Source organism: Cavia porcellus, unplaced genomic scaffold (genome assembly GCF_034190915.1).
Source record: "Cavia porcellus strain 051 isolate PalLab524CR breed Dunkin Hartley unplaced genomic scaffold, mCavPor4.1 scaffold_15, whole genome shotgun sequence".
In the NCBI taxonomy this organism is placed as follows: Eukaryota; Metazoa; Chordata; class Mammalia; order Rodentia; family Caviidae; genus Cavia; species Cavia porcellus.
The window spans coordinates 59921426-59940713 of NW_026947498.1; the positions used below are offsets into that span (position 1 = coordinate 59921426).

Below are 19288 nucleotides of genomic sequence, written 5' to 3' on the forward strand. Positions count from 1 at the left end.
CAAAAAGCCCTATGCCCAAATGTTTTCAAAGAATTTTATTCAACTTTCAAATGGTCTCAAATTATAAAATAGAAAAAGAGTAAACTATTTCTAATTTGTTTTCTGAGTAATTGTAACCTGGGAATTAGTTGGGATTGGGTAGTAGCAACAAGAGGGGGCACAGAGAAAGACTGTGTTCCTAAAGAGTATGAAGTAGATAGTCTTACAAATGTCCATATCACTGAAGAACCAGGCTGATAAACAGTTGGGGTGCGCTGCCCCTGTAAGTGTATACCTCATTTCTCAGAAGAACTCTGACTGTGGGACAGTAGGTAAGAGGCATGCTCCCTGACAGGTAATCTTTCTGCTCACAAAGATGGAAGCATATTGGAATTTCTCCCCTTGTTCATCAGCTTTTCATGATCCGGAGAAAATACTGGAAATAATCAGCTCATAAGGAGGCAAGATTTATTTTGGTTCGTGGTTTCAGAGGGTTTGGTCAGGTTGGTCAACCCATTGTCTTGGGCCTGCAGTGAGGTGCATAATACATCAGGGCCAGAGCGTGTGGAGCAAAGCTGTTTACCTCATGGCAACTGGAAAGCAGAGAGAGGGCCTGTCTCCAATGACAGCCACCATCCTTTCACTAGGCACTGTCTTGTAAACATTCTGCCATCCCTGAGTAGTGGCATATGCTGGGCCAAAGATCTAAACCATAGTGCATCTCTTAACTGTAAGATTCAAAAAGAGCCCTTTACTTTGGGATACTAACATGTACAATGGAAACCATAACTTCTTTCTGAGTCCCTTAAGTTACCTTTTCCTTACATTAGGGCTTGGGGGTAAATGTCACCACTGTCCAGAGCAGGTGGTAAGTGTGGCTGACTTCATGTGAGGAAACCATCAGTCTGTTATTTGACACCTGACCCTGTTCTAGTCATCCTTCTGTACCTGCTGATTCTTGTGCAGTTGTAGGGAAGCAAGACTTTATCTGAGTGTCAGCCTTGTCTTGTACATTTTTTTCAACAAGGCTTTCCCTGTGTTGTCAAATGGTGGGTCCTGTAGGGCTTCTTTCCAGGTCCTTGGGGTCACTAACAAAGACCTGATCAAAACATGCAGAAAGGGAAACAAGGTTGTACATTTATTGAAGGTGAGAAAAGAGTACTCTCTTTAGGGCATGAGCAAGCCAGTGGAAAGGCTCACAGGGGCCTCAGGGTTAAGCATGTGTGTTAGTACCTGCCTGTAGTCTCAAAACTTGGGAGGCTGAGGCAGGAGAATTGCCTCTCATTCGAGTTCAGCATGGGCTACAGTGACTGGATAGCACGACTGTGTCTCAAAAAACCACACATACAACGAGCAAAAAGAATCTTTTTTTTTACTTCATAAACTATTTTAATTCTTGTCCTTAAAACTATAAAGACTATACCTGATTTAGAAATGAGACTGTACCAAACAGTGGCCAAAAATCTTTCATTCATTCCTTTTCTTTTGTTTGGTCACTCAGAAAGATAATGTCAGCTGTGATTGTTGTTGCTTGTCATCTTATGTTATTTTTGCCCATGTATTCACCATAGTCTACTTTTCCTTCCACGAAAACTCCCCCTTTGCACACACTGATACACTGCATCTCTTAGACCTGGCCGAAACACTGATATTCGATGCCATGTTGTCTTCTGACTGACATCACCCATTTGGTCTGCTTCATTATCCCCCGATCACCTCATCTCATTTGTTACTAGAGAAAATATGGTGGCCGGATTTTTTTCTTCCACTTGTCTCACGACAGGGTCCTGACCCAATTGCCCAAGCAACTGCACACGATTCAGTGATCTCTCAAGAACAAACTGCTGGCTACTTCAGACTCCTCTCTTGCAAACTGACGAATCCCCTGTAACACAGGTCTTCGAAAAAGCATGGCTCCTGTTTTCTAATCTTTGGACTCTTTCTGCCCAGGTCAGCAACCAGACCCAGCACACCCTGGTGCGGGTCTTTCGTCCCTTCTTCACCCGCGTCAGGCTGCATCACGTTCCTGTTTTTTTGGTACCGAGGATTGGATTGAACTCACAACCTCACTCTTGCCAGGCAGGGGCTTATGCCACTGATCTAACTCTCCAGTCCACAAAAAGAATCTTTAGTATCCAAAATTCCCAGGTTGTCCTTCACTCTGTGTAAGTAAGGTTTTGGACAGTCGTCCTGTCAAGAACCTGGCTTCCCATCATGTGTAAACTATCCTTTTGAAAACTTGCTTGACTTTTTTTACTACAAATAATTGAAAGATCAGAAACAATATCTTTGAATGGTTGTATCCACATGTAAATGAAGGATGGAAAATAGCGTCTTCTGATAGTTTCTGTGGACAGTGCAAGACTCTAATAAAAAACCGAAGGATTGAAAAGAGCACTTTTCTTTTTCTTTTTGAGACAGGGTATTGCTATGTAATTTAGACTGGCCTTAAACTCACTATGGAGCCCAGACTGGTCTTGAACTCAAGGAGGTCTTCCTGTCTCAGCCTTCCAAGTGCTGGGACTACAGGAATGTACCACCAGACCTTGTGAAAAATAGCGCTTTTCTGATTGATCAAGTGTTGGTGAATTGAATGCCTGATATCATTTTGTGGTCCATGTTTTGAGCATATCTGCTCCTTTTACTCAAACTGTTATCAATGGTTTTTTATGAACTTTGAAAAATTTTGCCAGTTAGTTGTCTAGTTTGCCCTGACCCTAATCTTCAATCTTATTTATATTCTAGTTTATTCATTGGTATCTTCTTTCTCTTTTCTAAAAATGTATCAAAACTTTTCATTTGTTAATGTATCTATTCTTTTACATGCCCTCAGCACTGTTATGAATTTGATCTTTTATGTCTTTTTTTCAGATCAAAAGAATTTTGAAGGAGACAGAAATAAACAGATGTCTAGTATCTCTCTCATTTTGCACCAGAAGTTCTTTGTACTGGTTTTTAAAAATAAAATGATTATATACATCTGAATTCATTTCTTCTTTTGAGAGTATTCTATTTCAGAGACTATTCTTTATTCAGGGACATCAGTGTTCAAACTTTTAAAAAGTTCTTTGATTATCTGAGAGAGCAAATTGGACGTACAAGCTGGATAGTGTTGGGGAAATAAAATTAACACAAAATCTCTTACCAACTCAGAAAACTCCTCCAAAAAAGTAGAAGAGAAATAAGACAGGTTTGTTACTGATCAAACATTAAACCGGAATGTGTAATGCATTACAGATAATTCAGAAGAGGTTGCAAAGAAATCTTGTACCTGTCATACAGTCAGGCAGATAAAACCCCCTGCTAACAACAATAAAGAAATGATAAGCAGTCTTTAACAAGATACCTTCAATTGGCAAACAAAATGCAGAAAGTCTTCAAGAAGATTATACACCCAATTTGCCCCAAATTTACATACTAAATAGGGCAACTATCAGTGTAGGCTACTTAGCTTAATCCAAAGAAAAAATAGTCTTCTGGTGTCGTGGCACCAAAGAACTTTGCCCTCGCACATTGTATAGTGTACCTTCACTGGATATGCTGCTTTCTGTGAACTCTACAAGCTATAGCCTATATAAGAAATCCCTAAGAGACCCTCAAGCTGTGCAATGTTAAGAAATGAGGAAATGGGGAGGAGCAAAGATGGCAGATAGATAACAACTGGCTACGGAAGCTCCTTGAGATAATTAACTTAGAATTCAGCATAATACAGAGTGGGGAGCCCCAAACAGAGGGAGATGAATTCTTTCATCCCAAGAAGAAATTAAGGGGACTTGCTGACCATCCGAGGTCCCACCGTGACTAGCCGATGCTGAGACTTGGCAGGGTCCTGCTGCGACTTGGCAGGGTCTCTCCACGACTTGCCAGGTCCTGCTGCAACTTGCCGAGCTGTCTGAGGTCCCGCTGCTTCAACTCACTGGAGGCGCAGTTACATTGAGTTCGAAGGTCAGCGAGCCAAATGGAGAGCTGAATTGCATCGACCTGTGGTGAGTGACAGGAGTGGAGCCATTCCATAAATAGGGGGGCTCCGGTGGACGACATTCTGGGACTGGGCAGGAGTGGCAAAGTACAAAGGGAGCAGTGACTTCAGCCAGTTGTTCCCCAATGGGATTGGTGGAGTGAGCTAGACCTGGGTCATGTGACATGGCTGAGACCCAATAGATTATCCGAGGTCAAGTCCCTGCAGTGGTGTCACAATCTAATCACCCTAGCCCAGTGGGGCCTCGGAGGTTTGGCTGGTCTGGAGGGGAGGTGATGGAGAGTAATACAGTAGTAGTGCAGGCCACAGCATCTTAACTGATCTGGAAGGGAGGGGCCGGCATATGCTGTCCCTGTCTGCAACTCACTAGCACACTGCAGTGTGAAGGGTCATCTAGCCAGCATGCTTCAGAAGAATTGTAACCAACAAAGAAAGAAACTGGGAAACTCCTGGAAGAAGCAAAAAAGATGGGAAGAGGAAGCAACAACAAAAAGTCCCTAGGCCCCAACCCTGAGAACATTGACCCAGGACAGGTAAATACAAAGGAGAACGAGAACAGCAAACATGCAATATCAGACACAGTGCCAGTGGACATAAAGAGATATATTCGGGACCTCATAGATGAGTTCAAAAGTGAAATATTTAGCCAAATAAAGCAAAATATAAGAAGATTAATAAAAGAGATACTAAGCACCCCTCAAGCAGACACAGATGGAAGAAGGGAGGAACTCAAACACAGGAGAGAACCATTTGGTGAAGAATATAAAAAAAATATAGAATACATGAAGCAAATTCAAAGAGATCACCAGAAAATTAAAAACTCTATGGAAAGATGGCAAATCAGCTTGAAAGAAACTAAGGAGAGATTATCCAAATTGGAGGACAATTTTACAATGTGGGAAAGGGAAAACTTTTTTAAAATAACAAGGGAACAAGCAGTAAAAATACAAAGGCTAGAAGATGACAAAAGGATCTATAACTTGAGAATAAAGAATGTAAGTGAAGAAGCTGGGATACAAACAAAGGAACTACAAAGGTTATTCACAGAAATAATTAAGGAAAACTTCCCAAACACAGGAAAAGGAAATGATATTCTGATATATGAGGCATACAGAACTCCAGCTACCTACAGCCAAAGCAGAGCTACACTCAGGCATATAATAATCAAGATCCCAGAAATTCAATATAAGAACAGAATATTAAAAGCTGTTAGAGACAAGAAACAGATAACCTACAGAGGAAGGCCCATCAGAATAACAGCAGACTTCTCAACACAAACCGTCAAGTCAAGAAAAGCCTGGAACAAAATATTTTAAGCCCTGAAAGAAAATAACCTCCAGCCCAGATTGATATACCCTGCTAAACTGTCTCTAGAAATTAATAGAGAAACAAGATGCTTCTAAGACAAACAGGAACTTGGGAAATTTGCAACCACCAATCCAACTCTAAAGAGAATACTCCAGGACATTCAAAATAGACAGAAAGTACTAGGACTCCAGGAACAGTGGCAGAGAGGCCTCAATGAATGGAGCAGAAAACAGAATGAAGAAGATAAGCAGACAACTGATGGCAAAAAAAGAGCATAACAGAAATGAGGCAGAGAAGATTTTATTCAAAACTGATATGATTGATAGTATCAAATCTGAGAGTACAGGCAACTATACTGAAGATGGCAAGACTATGATACACATTCTGGTTTGATAACTGCCTGTTTTGAAGTTCTATGCTATATACAAAGTTGTGTTTTTATTAATACTGTTATGTACTGACATATTTAATTATACTATGTCTGATGATATAGCCAATTCTATTGGAGAAAACAAGAGACAACACAGAAACTATGGTAGAACGATTTGTACAATGGTCTTATATGTTTATTTCATTTCATGTGTTTATAGGAATATGTTTTGTTTTGCCATGCTTTGTTTTGTTTCTCCCTCTAATATAGAAAGGATAGAAATACATGTTAAGACTCATGCATGTGTAGAATCTATAAACAGTTTATGAGAAATGAACCTATGACACATGATAAAATGAACAGATACTTTGAAGAAAAAGAGACACTAAAATATCGAGTGCTGATCCTGGAGTGTCATAATGTAAAACCCATGTGTAATAGTAGTATTCTTTGTTTAGAGTGTTATTAGCCTGCTTGGGCTTATTCAATCTCAACATAATTGAAGAGATGAATAACTGCATGTATGCTTAAGTGTATAGGATTGATAACCATATTTCTAAGTTTTTGTTGGATAGCTGAACAGAACTGGTTGCAATCTCACTGTTTGAATCCCCACTTTATAAGCTCCACTTTAGTATCTTGAATAACTCTGTAAGAAGACAATCTGTGATCATCAACTAGTGATTTCTTATTGTTTATTTTTTTTTCTTTGAAATTATGTATTATTTCTACCCATTTTCTGTTTTGGTTAGTCTTTCTTTAAATTAAATTTAAAAAAAAAAAGACACTACAGTACCCAGTGCTGATCAAGTGTCATGATGTGAAATCCAGAAATACTATTATTCTTTGTTCAGAATGATTTTAACCTGCTTTAGTTTGTTTAATCTAAGCATAAATGAAGATATGGATAACTGCAGGTATGCTTAAGTGTATAGGATTGACAACCATGTTACTAAGTTTTTGTTGAACAGAACTGTTTGCAGTCTCGCTGTTTGAATTCCCACTTTATATGTTCCATTTTTGTATATTGAACAACTATTTGTAAATGACAATATGTAAACATCAACTAGTGATTTCTTACTGTTTATTTTTTTCTCTGAACGTATGTATTATTTCTACGTATTTTCTGTTTTGTTTAGTCTTTCTTTAAATAAAAAATTTTTTAAAAAGGAAAAATAAAATCATATCCCCAAGAAAAGAGGTAGTTTTTCCACCTGGATGGAGGCACCCATGATACACATGGAAGTTAGGTTGCCTATCTTCTCGCAAAATCTTGGAGAGAAAAAGAATGTTAACCTTTGGTATTTACATTTCCAGAGGATGGGTTCCAGGTTGTTTAAGCTTATAAAACTGGCAAGAAGCCTGCTTAACTTCTAAAAAGATTCATGTACTTCTTCCTCTAAAAGAATTTTCCATTTTTTTTGTTTTGAGACAGAGTCTCGCTGTGCAGTTCAGGCTGGCCTTGAGCTTACTTTGTAACCCAGGCTGGTCTCGATCTCACAACAATCCTCCTGCTTCAGCGTCCCGAGTACTGGGATTATAGGTGTGAGCCACCATGCTCGGCTTATTTTCTACTTTTTTTAAAAAAAGAAAATGGTCTAAGAAAAGGCAAGAATGTCTGTTTCCCTATGTGCATGCAGAAAATCAGTTCTCTTTCTATTTATATTCACTTTTCCAGTTTCACATAAAATGCAAACAAAATTAAAAAATGAGATGGTTATCTTTTGTAATTTAAATACTAACACTGGAACTTCCAGGAAGATGTTGGAGTGGTGAACAGTGGAGAAATGTTCTCTTCCAAATTTGGTGTCTAGATACTGGAATATAACAATTTGAGGAAGAGAGGAAGGAGGAAGTGGGTTCCCAGGACCCAGCAAGGATCTGAAGTGAGAACTGAAGCGTACAGGGATAGCAAAGACAGGGACCTCAGTGCAGAAGGAGGTGGTAAGAGATGCTTGCTCCCTCAACCCTGACTTGCTGCATGGGCAGTGTGACTTGAACTTGCACACCTATGGTAACTACCTGTGACCCTAGAGGCTTCTACCTGCATGTCAAATCACACCAGTGGAACAGAGCAGTGAATGCAGTGCGCTGCTGTGGCTGGTGAGTTATTTGGGTTCAGGTGTCCACCAGGAGAGGCAGTTGGCTGGTTGAGATCTTGAAGAGCCAGGTGAGCTCAGAATTCAGGGCAGCTGTGGACAAGTTCCATCTGGCAACTTCTAGTGTCAGGGTAAGGCAGAATGAAGTTCAAGTAAACAGGAGGTCAAGGAGTCAAGTTCAGGCCACTACTTCTCAAGATCTTTAATGAATTTAAAATGGTTGCAAATTTCCCAAGTTCCTCTTTGTCTTGGAAGCATCTTGTTTCTCCATTAATTTCTAGAGAGAGTTTATCAGAGTATATCAATCTGGGCTGGAGGTTATTTTCTTTCAGGGCTTGGAATATTTTGCTTCAGGCTCTTTTTGACTTGATGGTTTGTGTTGAGAAGTCTGCCGTTATTCTGATGGGCCTTCCTCTATAGGTTATCTGTTTCTTGTCTCTTAACAGCTTTTAATATTCTGTTCTTATATTGAATTTCTGGGATCTTGATTATTATATGCCTGAGTGTAGCTCTGTTTTGGCTGTAGGTGGCTGGAGTTCTATATGCCTCATATATCAGAATATCATTTCCTTTTCCTATGTTTGGTAAGTTTTCCTTAATTATTTCTGTGAACAACCTTTGTATGTACCCCAGCTTCTTCATTCACATTCTTTATTCTCAAGTTATATATCTTTTTGTTGTCTTCTAGCCTTTGTATTTTTACTGCTTGTTTCCTTATTATTTTTAAAAAGTTTTTCCTTTCATACTCCCACATTGCAAAATTGTCCTCCAGTTTGGATAATCTCTCCTTAGTTTCTTTCAAGCTGATTTGCCATCTTTCCACAGAGTTTTTAATTTTCTGGTGATCTCTTTGAATCTGCTTCATGTATTCTATATTTTTCTATATTCTTCATCAAATGGTTCTCTCCTTTGTTTGAGTTCCTCCCGTCTTCCATCTGTATCTGCTTGAGGGGTACTTATTATCTCTTTTATTAATTTTCTTATATCTTGCTTTATTTGGCTAAATATTTCACTGCTGAACTCATCTATGAGGTATCTCTTTATGTCCACTGGCACTGTGTCTGATATTGCATGTTTGCTGTTTTCATTCTCCTTTGTATTTACCTGTCCTGGGTCAATGTTCTCAGGGTTGGGACCTGGAGACATTTTGTTGTTGCTTCCTCTTCCCATCTTTTTTGCTTCTTCCAGGAGTTTCCCAGTTTCTTTCTTTGTTGTTTACAATTCTGAAGCATGCTGGCTAGATGACCCTTCACACTGCAGTGTGCTAGTGAGTTGCAGACAGGGACAGCATATGCTGGCCCCTCCCCTCCAGATCAGTCAAGTGCTGTGGCCTGCACTGTATTACTTTGCATCACCTCCCCTCCAGCTGACAGCGGCGGCTGGAGCATGGCAGCAGCAGCACCGGACTTTGCACTGTGTCCAGGTTGGCAGCTGTGCTGGGTCAGGGGCGGGGGCAGCCGGTTTGCACCCAGTCACTCCGGGCCTGCGGCCACAGGTCTCACCAGCAGCTGAAGGCACTGCAGGTGGTGACTGGAGTGTGGTCGCATGAAGATCAGTCAAGTTGTTGTGACGTGCACTGCATTTCTTTGCGTAGACTTCTACATTTAATAAGCAAATTTCATAGCATAGCTAAATACAAAGTCAACACTTACAAATCAGTAGCATTCCTGTACACAAATAAATTCACTAAGTAGGAAATTAGGGAAACAACACCTTTCATAGTAACATCTCAGAAAATGAAACCCTAGGAATCAATCTAACATAGAAAATAAATGACCTTTACATTGAAAGCTATAGTACTCTGAAAAAGGAGCTCAAAGAGGGTATAAAAAATGGAGGATATCCCTTGTTCTTAGGAAGAACCAATATAGTGAAGATATCTGTACTTCCAAAATCATTTACAGATTTCATGAAACCCTGATCAAATAGCATATCTGACAGAATTAGAGAAAATAATCCTAAAATTTGCTTAAAACCAGAAGCGACCTAGAAGAGTGATAGCAATTCTGGACAACAAGTCAAGACAGGAGGCATCACAATCCTTGATTTAAAATTATACTACAAAGATATTGTAATAAAAACAGCATATTGTTTTCAAAAATACAGACCCAAGGATCAAAGAAACAGTTTAGAAAATGCAGAAAAAACTACAAACATACTCAGCCATTTTGAGAAGCAGCCAAACACCTCCACTGAATGAATGATAGCCTCTCTAGTAAATGGTGCTAGAAAAACTGGCTTTCCACATTCTAAAGATTAAAACTAGAACTATATCTTTCACATGCATTAAACTAAAATCAAAATGGATCAAAGATACAAATACTGTGTAAAACCATAAACACTAAATCTTCTGAAGAGAGAATAGAACTCTTGAAGACACTGGTGTAAGTAAAAACTTTATGAACAAAACTCAACTGCATAGGCATTAACATTGAGATCAACAACTGGGATTTCATCTTATTAAGCTTTTGCATTGCAGGAGAAACCACCAACAAGTGAAAGGACAACCTACAGAATGGGAAAAAATTTTGGGCAGCTGTTCCTCAGTCAAGAACTAGTATCTAGAATATATAAAGGACTAAAAAAATCAGATCCCCCAAATTTAAAGACCCCATCCAAAAGGCACCTTAAATAAATGGACACTTCTCAGATGAAGAAGTAGAAATGGCAAAGAAATATATGAAAAAATGTTCAACATCACTGATCATTCAAGACACAAATTAAAACAACTCTGAGGTTACATCTTACTCCAGAAAGATTGGCTATTATCAAAAAAACAAATAACATGTAGTGGTTGTGGGGAACAAAGCAACCTTTCTCCATTGATGGTAGGAGTGTAGACTGGTGCAATCACTATGGAAATCAGTGTAGATTCCTCAAAAAAAAAAAATCTAAAACTGGAGATTCCATTTGACCCACCTGTTTCTCTTCTTGAAGCTTCCCAAAAGTATTAAAAGCATTTCACCACAGTGATATATGCATACCATTTGTTTATAGCAGCACAGTTTGTAATAACTAAATCTTTGAAACAGCTCAAATGCTCATCAACTGATGAATGGATAAAGAAGATGTGGTTTTATACAGTGGAGTACTTCTCTGTCATAAAGAGAAACATGAGCTTGAGACATTTCTAGCTAAATGGATGCACCCTGAGGTGGATGCACCTTGAGATTTATTTCTCAAGGGAAATAAAAATCAGATACTTGTTTTTAAACTGCATTGTTTCTCTTGTGTGAGAAACCAAAAGTGTAAATAAGGACCAAAATATGTAATAGATATTGGGAAATAGCAAGAAAATGTTCAATGGGAAGGGAAACGAGGGGGGAGTGGGAAAGGAAGGAAGAAGGAACAAGGAAAGAAAGAATAGAAGAAAAATGGAAGCAAAGCTTTTGTAAATAAGGACAGGAAAGTGGGTGGAAGGGAGGGGAATCCGAAAAAAAGAATAAAGAATCAAGATATGTACAGGTACATGTTATCTATAATGAATGGTATCATTATGTATATCTGGAGTTCTGAATTGGTGGATTGATAGGTAGCTGGGTAGACAACTTCTCTGAGGAAAACAACTCAGATGCTAGAATTTAACAATATGGAGAAGACCAGACAAAAGGAGAGGGATTCTCACGACCCAGGATGAAATTGAAGAAAAAGAAAGGAAGGAAAAACATGGATGAAAGGCTGGAACGTCACATGCTCACTGGGACTGGTCCCATGCTGTGCTGGGTGTGCCATGGAGTTGGATGATTCACAGTTGCACTGAAGCCACGGCCTCCAAAATCAGGAGTTGGTGAGTCCAGGGCCTTTGGCAGGAGGATGTGGTGCAGTGTGGACTGGAGCCAAGGTGGAGAACTGCATTAATACACAGTGAGTGCTGGAAATTGGGTCCCACAGTGGGTGGGGCCGGCTGGAGGACATATAAGAGTTGGGCAGGATAGGCTTGGACCCGGAACCATCAGTCAGCTACCCCTGGCCCAAAGAGGGCTGGTGGGACCTGTTGGGCTGAGTCACACTCCTGGTCGGGACCCAATAGCCAGGGATGAAACTGTCCTGAATCTGTGACGTCTGCAAAGCACAAACTAATGTACTGAAGGCACTCGCTGGTTGAGTGGCTCGGAGAAGAGGGGCTAGCCCACAGTCCTTGCATGTACCTCAGATAACAGCAAACTGGAGAAAGCAGCAAGCCCCCAGACCAGTGAGCTTCAGAAAAACCATAAGTTAATATGGAGAAAGCCTGAGACCTCCACCATACACCTGTCTGAAAGAAATCAGAAATATGACAAGAGAAAGATAAGAAAAAGCCTCCAGCCACTGACCCTGGGAAAATAAGTCCAGGAGAGGTAAATACAGAAGAGATCCAGTGCAGCAGTCATGCAATATTGGCCACAACATCAGCAGACATAAAGAAATACCTTCATGACCTCATAGCTGAACCAAAAACTGAAATTCTAATCCAAGTGAGGCAGTTGTGAGTTCGATCCCTGGTACCGATAAAAAGGAAAAAGACAAAACAACAACAACAACAAAAAAAACCCCAAAAAAACAAGTGAGGCAAGATATAAAAAGATTAATAAAAGCAATGCTAAGCCCCTGTCAAGAAGACACAGATGGAAGAATGGAGGAACCCAGAAAAAGAGAAATCTTTGGTGAAGAATATAAACAAAATCTAGAATGCAAGAAAAAGATCCAAAGAGATTACCAGGAGATTAAAAACTCTATTGAAAGCTGGCAAAATGTCTTGACAGAAACTAAAGTTAGCCTTTCAAAATTTGAAGATAGATTTGTAATGTGTTATCGTAAAAGAAAAGACCTTTTAAAAATAAGAAGGAACCAGGAAGTAACAATACAAGGGCTAGAAGACAACAAGAGGGTCTATAACTTTTTTTTTTTTGGGCTTTTTCCTCTATCGGTACCAGGGATCGAACTCACGACTGCCTGCTTGCAAGGTAGGTGCTTATGCTGCTGAGCTAAATCCCCAGCCCCAAGGATCTATAACTTAAGAATAAAAAATATGAGCGAAAAAGCAGGAGTAAACACAAATGAATTACAAAGGCTATTCAGAGAAATAATTAAGGAAAACTTCCCAAGCATAGGAAAAAGAAATGGCATTCAGATAAATGAGGCATACAGAACTCCAACCAACAAAGCCAAAACAGATCTACACCCAGACATATAATAATCAAGATCCCAGAAGTTCACCACAAGAACAGAATATTAAAAGTGGTCAGAGAAAAGAAGCAGATTACCTATAAAGGAAAATCCATCAAAATAACAAACTTCTCAACACAAACTATCAAATCAAGAAGAGCCTGGAGTGAAGTTGTCCAAGCCCTGAAAGAAAATAATCTCCAACCCAGATTGATATACCCAGAAAAACTCTCTCTCAAAATTAATGAAGAAACAAGATGTTTCTAAGGCAAGGAGGAACTGTGGGAGTTCATGGCCGCCAATCCAACCCTACAAAAAATACTGAAGGACACTCTAGAGAGAGATAGAAAAAATACCAGGATTCCAACAACAGTGGCAGAGAGGCCTCAATGAATGGGGCAGACAGTGAAATGAAGGAGAAAAGTGGACAAATAATAGAAGAAAAATAGAATAGCAGAGATGAGGCAGAGAAGCTGGGCTATAACTTCTAATATAGACAGCCTTGATATACTAACAAAAAGAAACACAAGCAGAGTAGATCAGGAGATAGGATCCATCAAGCACTGAGAATACAGCTTAAGATCAAGCTCAGGGGTAAAAAGGTTCAACACCATTTAGATAGATAATGGGTTGCCCCCCTAATCTAAAAACTAAAGGAGTTAGTGGGACCCAAAATATACAGAGCACCCTGAGAAAGAGAAAAGGGAGAAATTGTCTAAAAAAGGAAGACAGAGGACGTTGTTAATAGTGTATCAGGATTTAAAAGCCACATTAGTCTTACTGCTCTGTTTAGTTTGATTTTATTTTGTTTCAGTCTGTCTACTCATACTAGATTTGAGGGCACAGATAGCTATCCCCAAAACAGCAGGATATACCATGGTAAATATCTTTAATTCCCTATCAACTTAAACTGAAGCCTTGTATTACTAACATTGTCTTACTATGACTGATCTTATTTGAATCTCATTTGTTAGACCGCTGTTTTGTCTTGACTGATTTTATTTGAATTTGGTATCCTTGATAGTATCAAGTCTGAGTAGAGGCAACTATTCTAAGATGACAAGATGTAGTAAGATACCCACTCCGGTTTGATTATTAACTGCTTTTGAAGTCCTACAAGGTCTCCAATGTTGTGTTTTTATTAAAATTACTAAGTAATGCTATGTTCAATTATATTATGTCTGATGATGTAGATAATTCTATTGAAAATAAGAGAAAGCATAGTAACTACTGTGAATCACCTAATATAGTGGTTTTATATGTCTTTTTCATTTCATGTTTTTCTAGGAATTGTGTCTTGTTTTGATCTGGTTTTCCCCATAATACAGAAAGGATAGGTATACATGTAGAGATTCACACATGTGTAGAATTTCTAAATAGTTTATGGGAACAGATTATATAATGCACAATGTAATGAACAGATACTCTGAAGAAGAGACACTAAGATACCCAGTGCTAATTCTGTAGTGTTATTATATAAAATCTAGCAATACTATTATTCACCATTCAGAGTGATATTAGTCTAGTCTTTTATGTTTAATTTCAGCATACATAAAGATATGGACAGCTACTTCGAAGAGAATGAGAGACATTATGGCAGACATTTTTGACTTCTCTAATGTCTGGTCTTGAAGACCTAAAAAGCCTTCATCATCCTGTTCTGATTAGTTTAGTACTATAATGTTCAGTATGTATTCACTGTGTGTGAAGATGTGGACAACTATTTGGAAGAAAACAAGAGACAATATGATAAGACAGTGAAGATCTCCAGTGGTCTTGCTTTGAAATCCGTGTTTCTAAAATTGTTTCTGTTTTGTTCTGTTTAATTTTACCCTTTTTTTTTTTTTTTATTTTGAAGGTAGTAAAATACAACAGAACAAGACAGAACAAAGCCAATTAAGACAGTGTAGTGAAACTGGTACAGAACTTCCCAGCAGGTTACTGGGATAATAGCAATCGTATCACAGTATATCTCTTTATCATCATAATAGTTGTTCTTTCAATCACATATAGCAAAATAAAATGAAATGCAGAACATTATAGAAGTTATCAAAACAGAATATTGAAAAGTACCATTAGTCAGAATAAAGCAAAACAGTAGTAAAAATATTTGCCTTCAAAAAGATGGTAGAAGGAAATCCCCCTTATTTGCTATATTGCATATGGTCAGCCTCCCAAGAGATGCTCAGATCTCTGGTTCCCATTTGCTAAAGAGGGGCAGGGGAAGTGGGATGTTTGACTCTAACCCCTGCACTATCAGGCTCACTATTGCTTAACAGAGAGGTGAGCTGCTTGCCTGGTTTCCCAGCGTCCTAAGTTCCAACATGGCGTGGATCTCAGGAGACACTGGTGGTTCTCTCCCTGGGGCTGCTGCAGCCTGCCATACCACAACTGCTTACCAGGGAGGCGAGCTCAATTTTATCCTCTTTAAAAAAAAAATAGATACTTGAAATATTTCCCCTTGCTTCAAACACAGCTGTCACTACTTTCTAAAACAGTTCTGAATGTCTTTTTTTCATAAATATCTTTAGTCACACTATTCTGGCTGCCTCAATGTCCTGAATTGATTGAAAACACTTAGGTTTTTAATTTTGGGGAAGAGACAGAAGTCTCAGGATGCCAGATCGGGTGAAAAGGGTAGACGTGGACACAACATGATGTTTTTCATGAGCCTGCCTTTCTGCTGGACAGCATGGGGCAGCAACATTCACTGTATTTTGTATCACAGTTTCACACCTTGGGAAGACACAAGTAAGGATTACCAGAACTGCTTCAGAAAGTAGCAAGAAGGATGGGATGGTATGTTTGAAGCAAGGAGAGGTATTTTGAGAGGCACTAATGGCAATGTGTCTTTTACTATACCTTTTAAAAATACCATAAATAACTTTTAAATGTTCCTCCTATGTTTTGATCACCCCTTGCGTGTGTTGTTCCTTCTACATGTAAAGCCCTCGTCTCTTAACTCTCATGGACTAGCTAATTTTTCAAAATTTAGCTCGGGCATCATCTCCGTGAAGGTTCTGTGGTACACAGAGACAACTGAAATTTATCAACTAAATTAGAATTACTTACATTATATATATCTAAAATGTATCAATAAAATTTTTTTAAAAATCCTAGCTCCAAAAGCAATTTTAAAAATGTTCTTCTAAAGAGCCTTTTTTTTTTTTTTAAAGCAATGTCTGCATTATTGGGTTTTCAAAAATGATAGCTGTTAGAATGGAATGCTTTAAGAATGATGATTTCTTGACATTATTGCATAAAAAACACATTCTCTTAATTGTTCCTGCCCTTAACGACAGTATGCCTAAGTTCTTTAGTAAAACAAAATATTGCATTTTCTTCATTTAAATATGTATATATTCCTTATTGTGCATGATTGATGTATAAATACATGATTCACTCTGCCCATATTCCTATAATGCCTTTTTCTGTGTCATTTATTGTATTATAGTTGGTGAACAAAACCTTAATAGTTGGGGTTCAGTTGTGCAAAAATTTATAGTTGGTAAGTTGATATTAATATATGAATCAAAGTGACCTAAATTGGTTGGTCAAGTTCTTGAATTTTAATATAACTTGCTAATAACCTATTATAAAGTTGTGAAATCTGTAAAACAGTACCTGATAAACATCATTATTTTCTTATTCCATAATTGATGAATCAGATTGTTACAATAACTCAAGTCAGAGTGAGTGTTTTCTCCTAATGTACTGATATTATTGTGGTACTTACTCATTTACCAGTAGGGAAATCTGGAGCAAAGAAAAAAGAAAAGGTAAAGTCTCTTTGCTTTTTGAAGAAAATATTCTATTTCTTGCTTAGGATATATTACCTGTGCCATTTAAAAAAAAATCAGTTTTTTTGAGGTATACATTTATTTTGATAAAACATGCTAATTTTAGGGAAGGCACACTAGTCTGAGGTTGAAGGGGAATGAAACTCCTGACCTACTATGTGTACGAGTTTGTGTTCTCTAAAATTGAAGAATGAAATTGGAGGTTAACAGCAGGATATATTTATTGAGAGAAAGCTTCTGTCTGAGAGAGACATGGAAGGGATCCCCTAGCGGGTTGCCAAGGACTCTCTTTTCCAGGGACTTTTATAGAGCAAAATCATGGGGCAAGGCGGGTTCAAGGTGGAGGGAAACTGGGAACTCACAAGGCATAAGGTAGAACAGAACTACAGCTAACCAGTAAGATTAATAGTTAGTTCAAGTACAGTTGATTAAATTGGGGACAAATGGGGAAGCCAGTCCGGTAGAAAGCAGGCATTAGAGTGCCTTTCTGGAGGAGGTTGGAATGGTGACTCCTGACTTCCTCAGGGTGACAGGAAACTATTTAGAGTATCAGTCCTTAGGATGTGAATGCATTTGTTTGATCCTTTGTCTTGAGGCCTGGCCCACAGCAGGAGTCTGTCTCCCCTGCAATTGCAAAGTTTCTGGGCTTATGCACTCCATCCTTTGAGGACCTAGCCCTGCCTCACTGCCTATAATATTTCTAACTAGCTCAGCTGCCTGCAACAGTACAATGTTATTCATTGATTTAAATAAATATTTTATGACTCCTTAAAGTGACCTTTAACCCAGTCTCTGTTTTGGAAATGCATACTAGCAAATGAGTAACTTAATCTGCTTAATTATTTACTAGGAATTTTTGTTTATTGGCATCTCAGTATTGTTTCTTTGAAGGAAGCATTGTGATTGACCCTTTGCTGAAATTTTAAGTACAATATTTGCTTAGAAATTTACAGCAGTTTAAATATTTGAGACTGATGCAACTTTTTTCTAAAATTATTGATTACTTTATAGAATTTTGAAATTCAGCAGCCAACTAAATAACCTCACAACGATCCTTTGGGATGTTGTATTATCTGTCATTTAGCAGTACTGTATAGCCACACAGCCAGATCTTGGTATTGGCTTGTTTGGGGACACACTAGGAGATATTTTCTCTTTTAAACTGAAGACTTGCTATATTTCTGGGTTTAGGGGTGAGACAAAAAGGATCAACTTTGATACCAACTTAAAATGTATACAGCTTGACATCTGTCTTACCTTTTTCCAATATCTCTTTAATCAGCAATTCCCCCTCCTAAATGCTATCTCTGACTAACTACTTCTGTCTCTTAATATTATTTACTTATGGTCTGAGTCATGATCATCTATCTTTCATTAGACTTCCCACACACTCACAGGAATCCATTTTCACAGTATGAATGAAGTGGAGTTTAATCACATACACCTGATAAGTGCCATCCACTTAACTCATCAGTGATTTCTGGTTTTTTTTTTTTTTTTTTGTCTTTTTCCTTTTTATTGGTACCAGGGATCGAACTCACGACTGCCTGCTTGCAAGGCAGGCACTTATGCTGCTGAGCTAAATCCCCAGCCCCTCATCAGTGATTTCTGATAGAGTCCATTCTACTTGTGAGATCTGATGTGATGTAGCTTTTCTAGGTTCTCTGAACCAGAGATCTATCTTCTTTTAGTTCCTCAATTGTACTACTATTTCTTTCACCACAGGACCTTTGAGTGTGCTGTTCTCTCATGATGTTGCTGGTCTTTTACTGGTCTTTGAATTTTATTTATTTAAAAATTTTTAAAATTTTAACAATGGTAAAATACAACCAAACAAGACAGAACAAAGCCATCAAGACAATGCAGTGAAATTGGTGCTGAGCTTCAGAGAAGGGTACCAGGATAACAGTACTAAGGTACCATAGTATATCTTGTTATTTTCACAATAGTTGACCATTCCATCAGGTATAGCAAAATCAAACCAAAAACAAAACACTATAAAACCAATCAAAACAGAATATTAAGTATAGCAAAACAATCAGAACAAAACAGTGAAAATGATACTGGTCTTTAACGGGAAGATAGAAGGAAATCCCCCATATTTGCTATATTCCATACTGTCATCCTCCCAAGAGATGCTCAGGCCTCTGGCCCCAAGTCAGCATAATCAACCAAAGAATACAAGCATTTAGTTGCTGTCAACTCCAGCAGACCTCAAAACCGTCCAGTTGCTAAGGGAAGTGGGGGCCCAGGACATTTGCTTCTCAGTCTGCGCACCAGTAGGCTCACGGGATGCTGACTCATTCTCTCCTGGCTGCCCACAGCTCACACCACTTACCAGCAAGGATGGCCCATCGCTTCTTGGTTGGTCCCCCAAGTTGCAGCATAGCTGGTTCTCGGGAGACACCGACTTGTTCTCTCCCTTGCGCACCCTCGGCTGGCTTGTGCTGGTTGGTCTTTAAACTTTAAAGATTGCTTGTTTAATGAACTCTTTCCTCATAGCCTCTCTCCACTGTCTAATCCCCTTACCTGCGTAGCTCTTGTTATATAGTTTTACAGCTTTGGGAACCTTCCCTCTCTACCGTTCCATGACGGTATGTTTGGTAAC

The 19288-nt window shown here is 38.7% G+C and overlaps 1 protein-coding gene and 1 pseudogene across 4 annotated transcripts in view; one reads left to right on the forward strand and one right to left on the reverse strand.

The window, feature by feature from the left end:
- Gramd1c (GRAM domain containing 1C) overlaps positions 1 to 19288 on the forward strand; it is a 139153-nt gene that overhangs the window by 33938 nt on the left and 85927 nt on the right. For 3 of the 4 annotated variants that reach the window (XM_063224996.1, XM_063224997.1, XM_063224998.1), the window contains one exon: positions 19005 to 19130. The exons of the other annotated variant lie outside the window; for it this stretch is intronic. In XM_063224996.1, the coding sequence (XP_063081066.1) occupies positions 19027 to 19130 (104 nt within the window). In that variant the 5' untranslated portion in view covers positions 19005 to 19026. The remainder of the gene's footprint in view (positions 1 to 19004; positions 19131 to 19288) is intronic. 4 annotated transcript variants of the gene reach the window in all.
- LOC134470505 (single-stranded DNA-binding protein, mitochondrial-like) lies at positions 1205 to 19136 on the reverse strand (annotated as a pseudogene).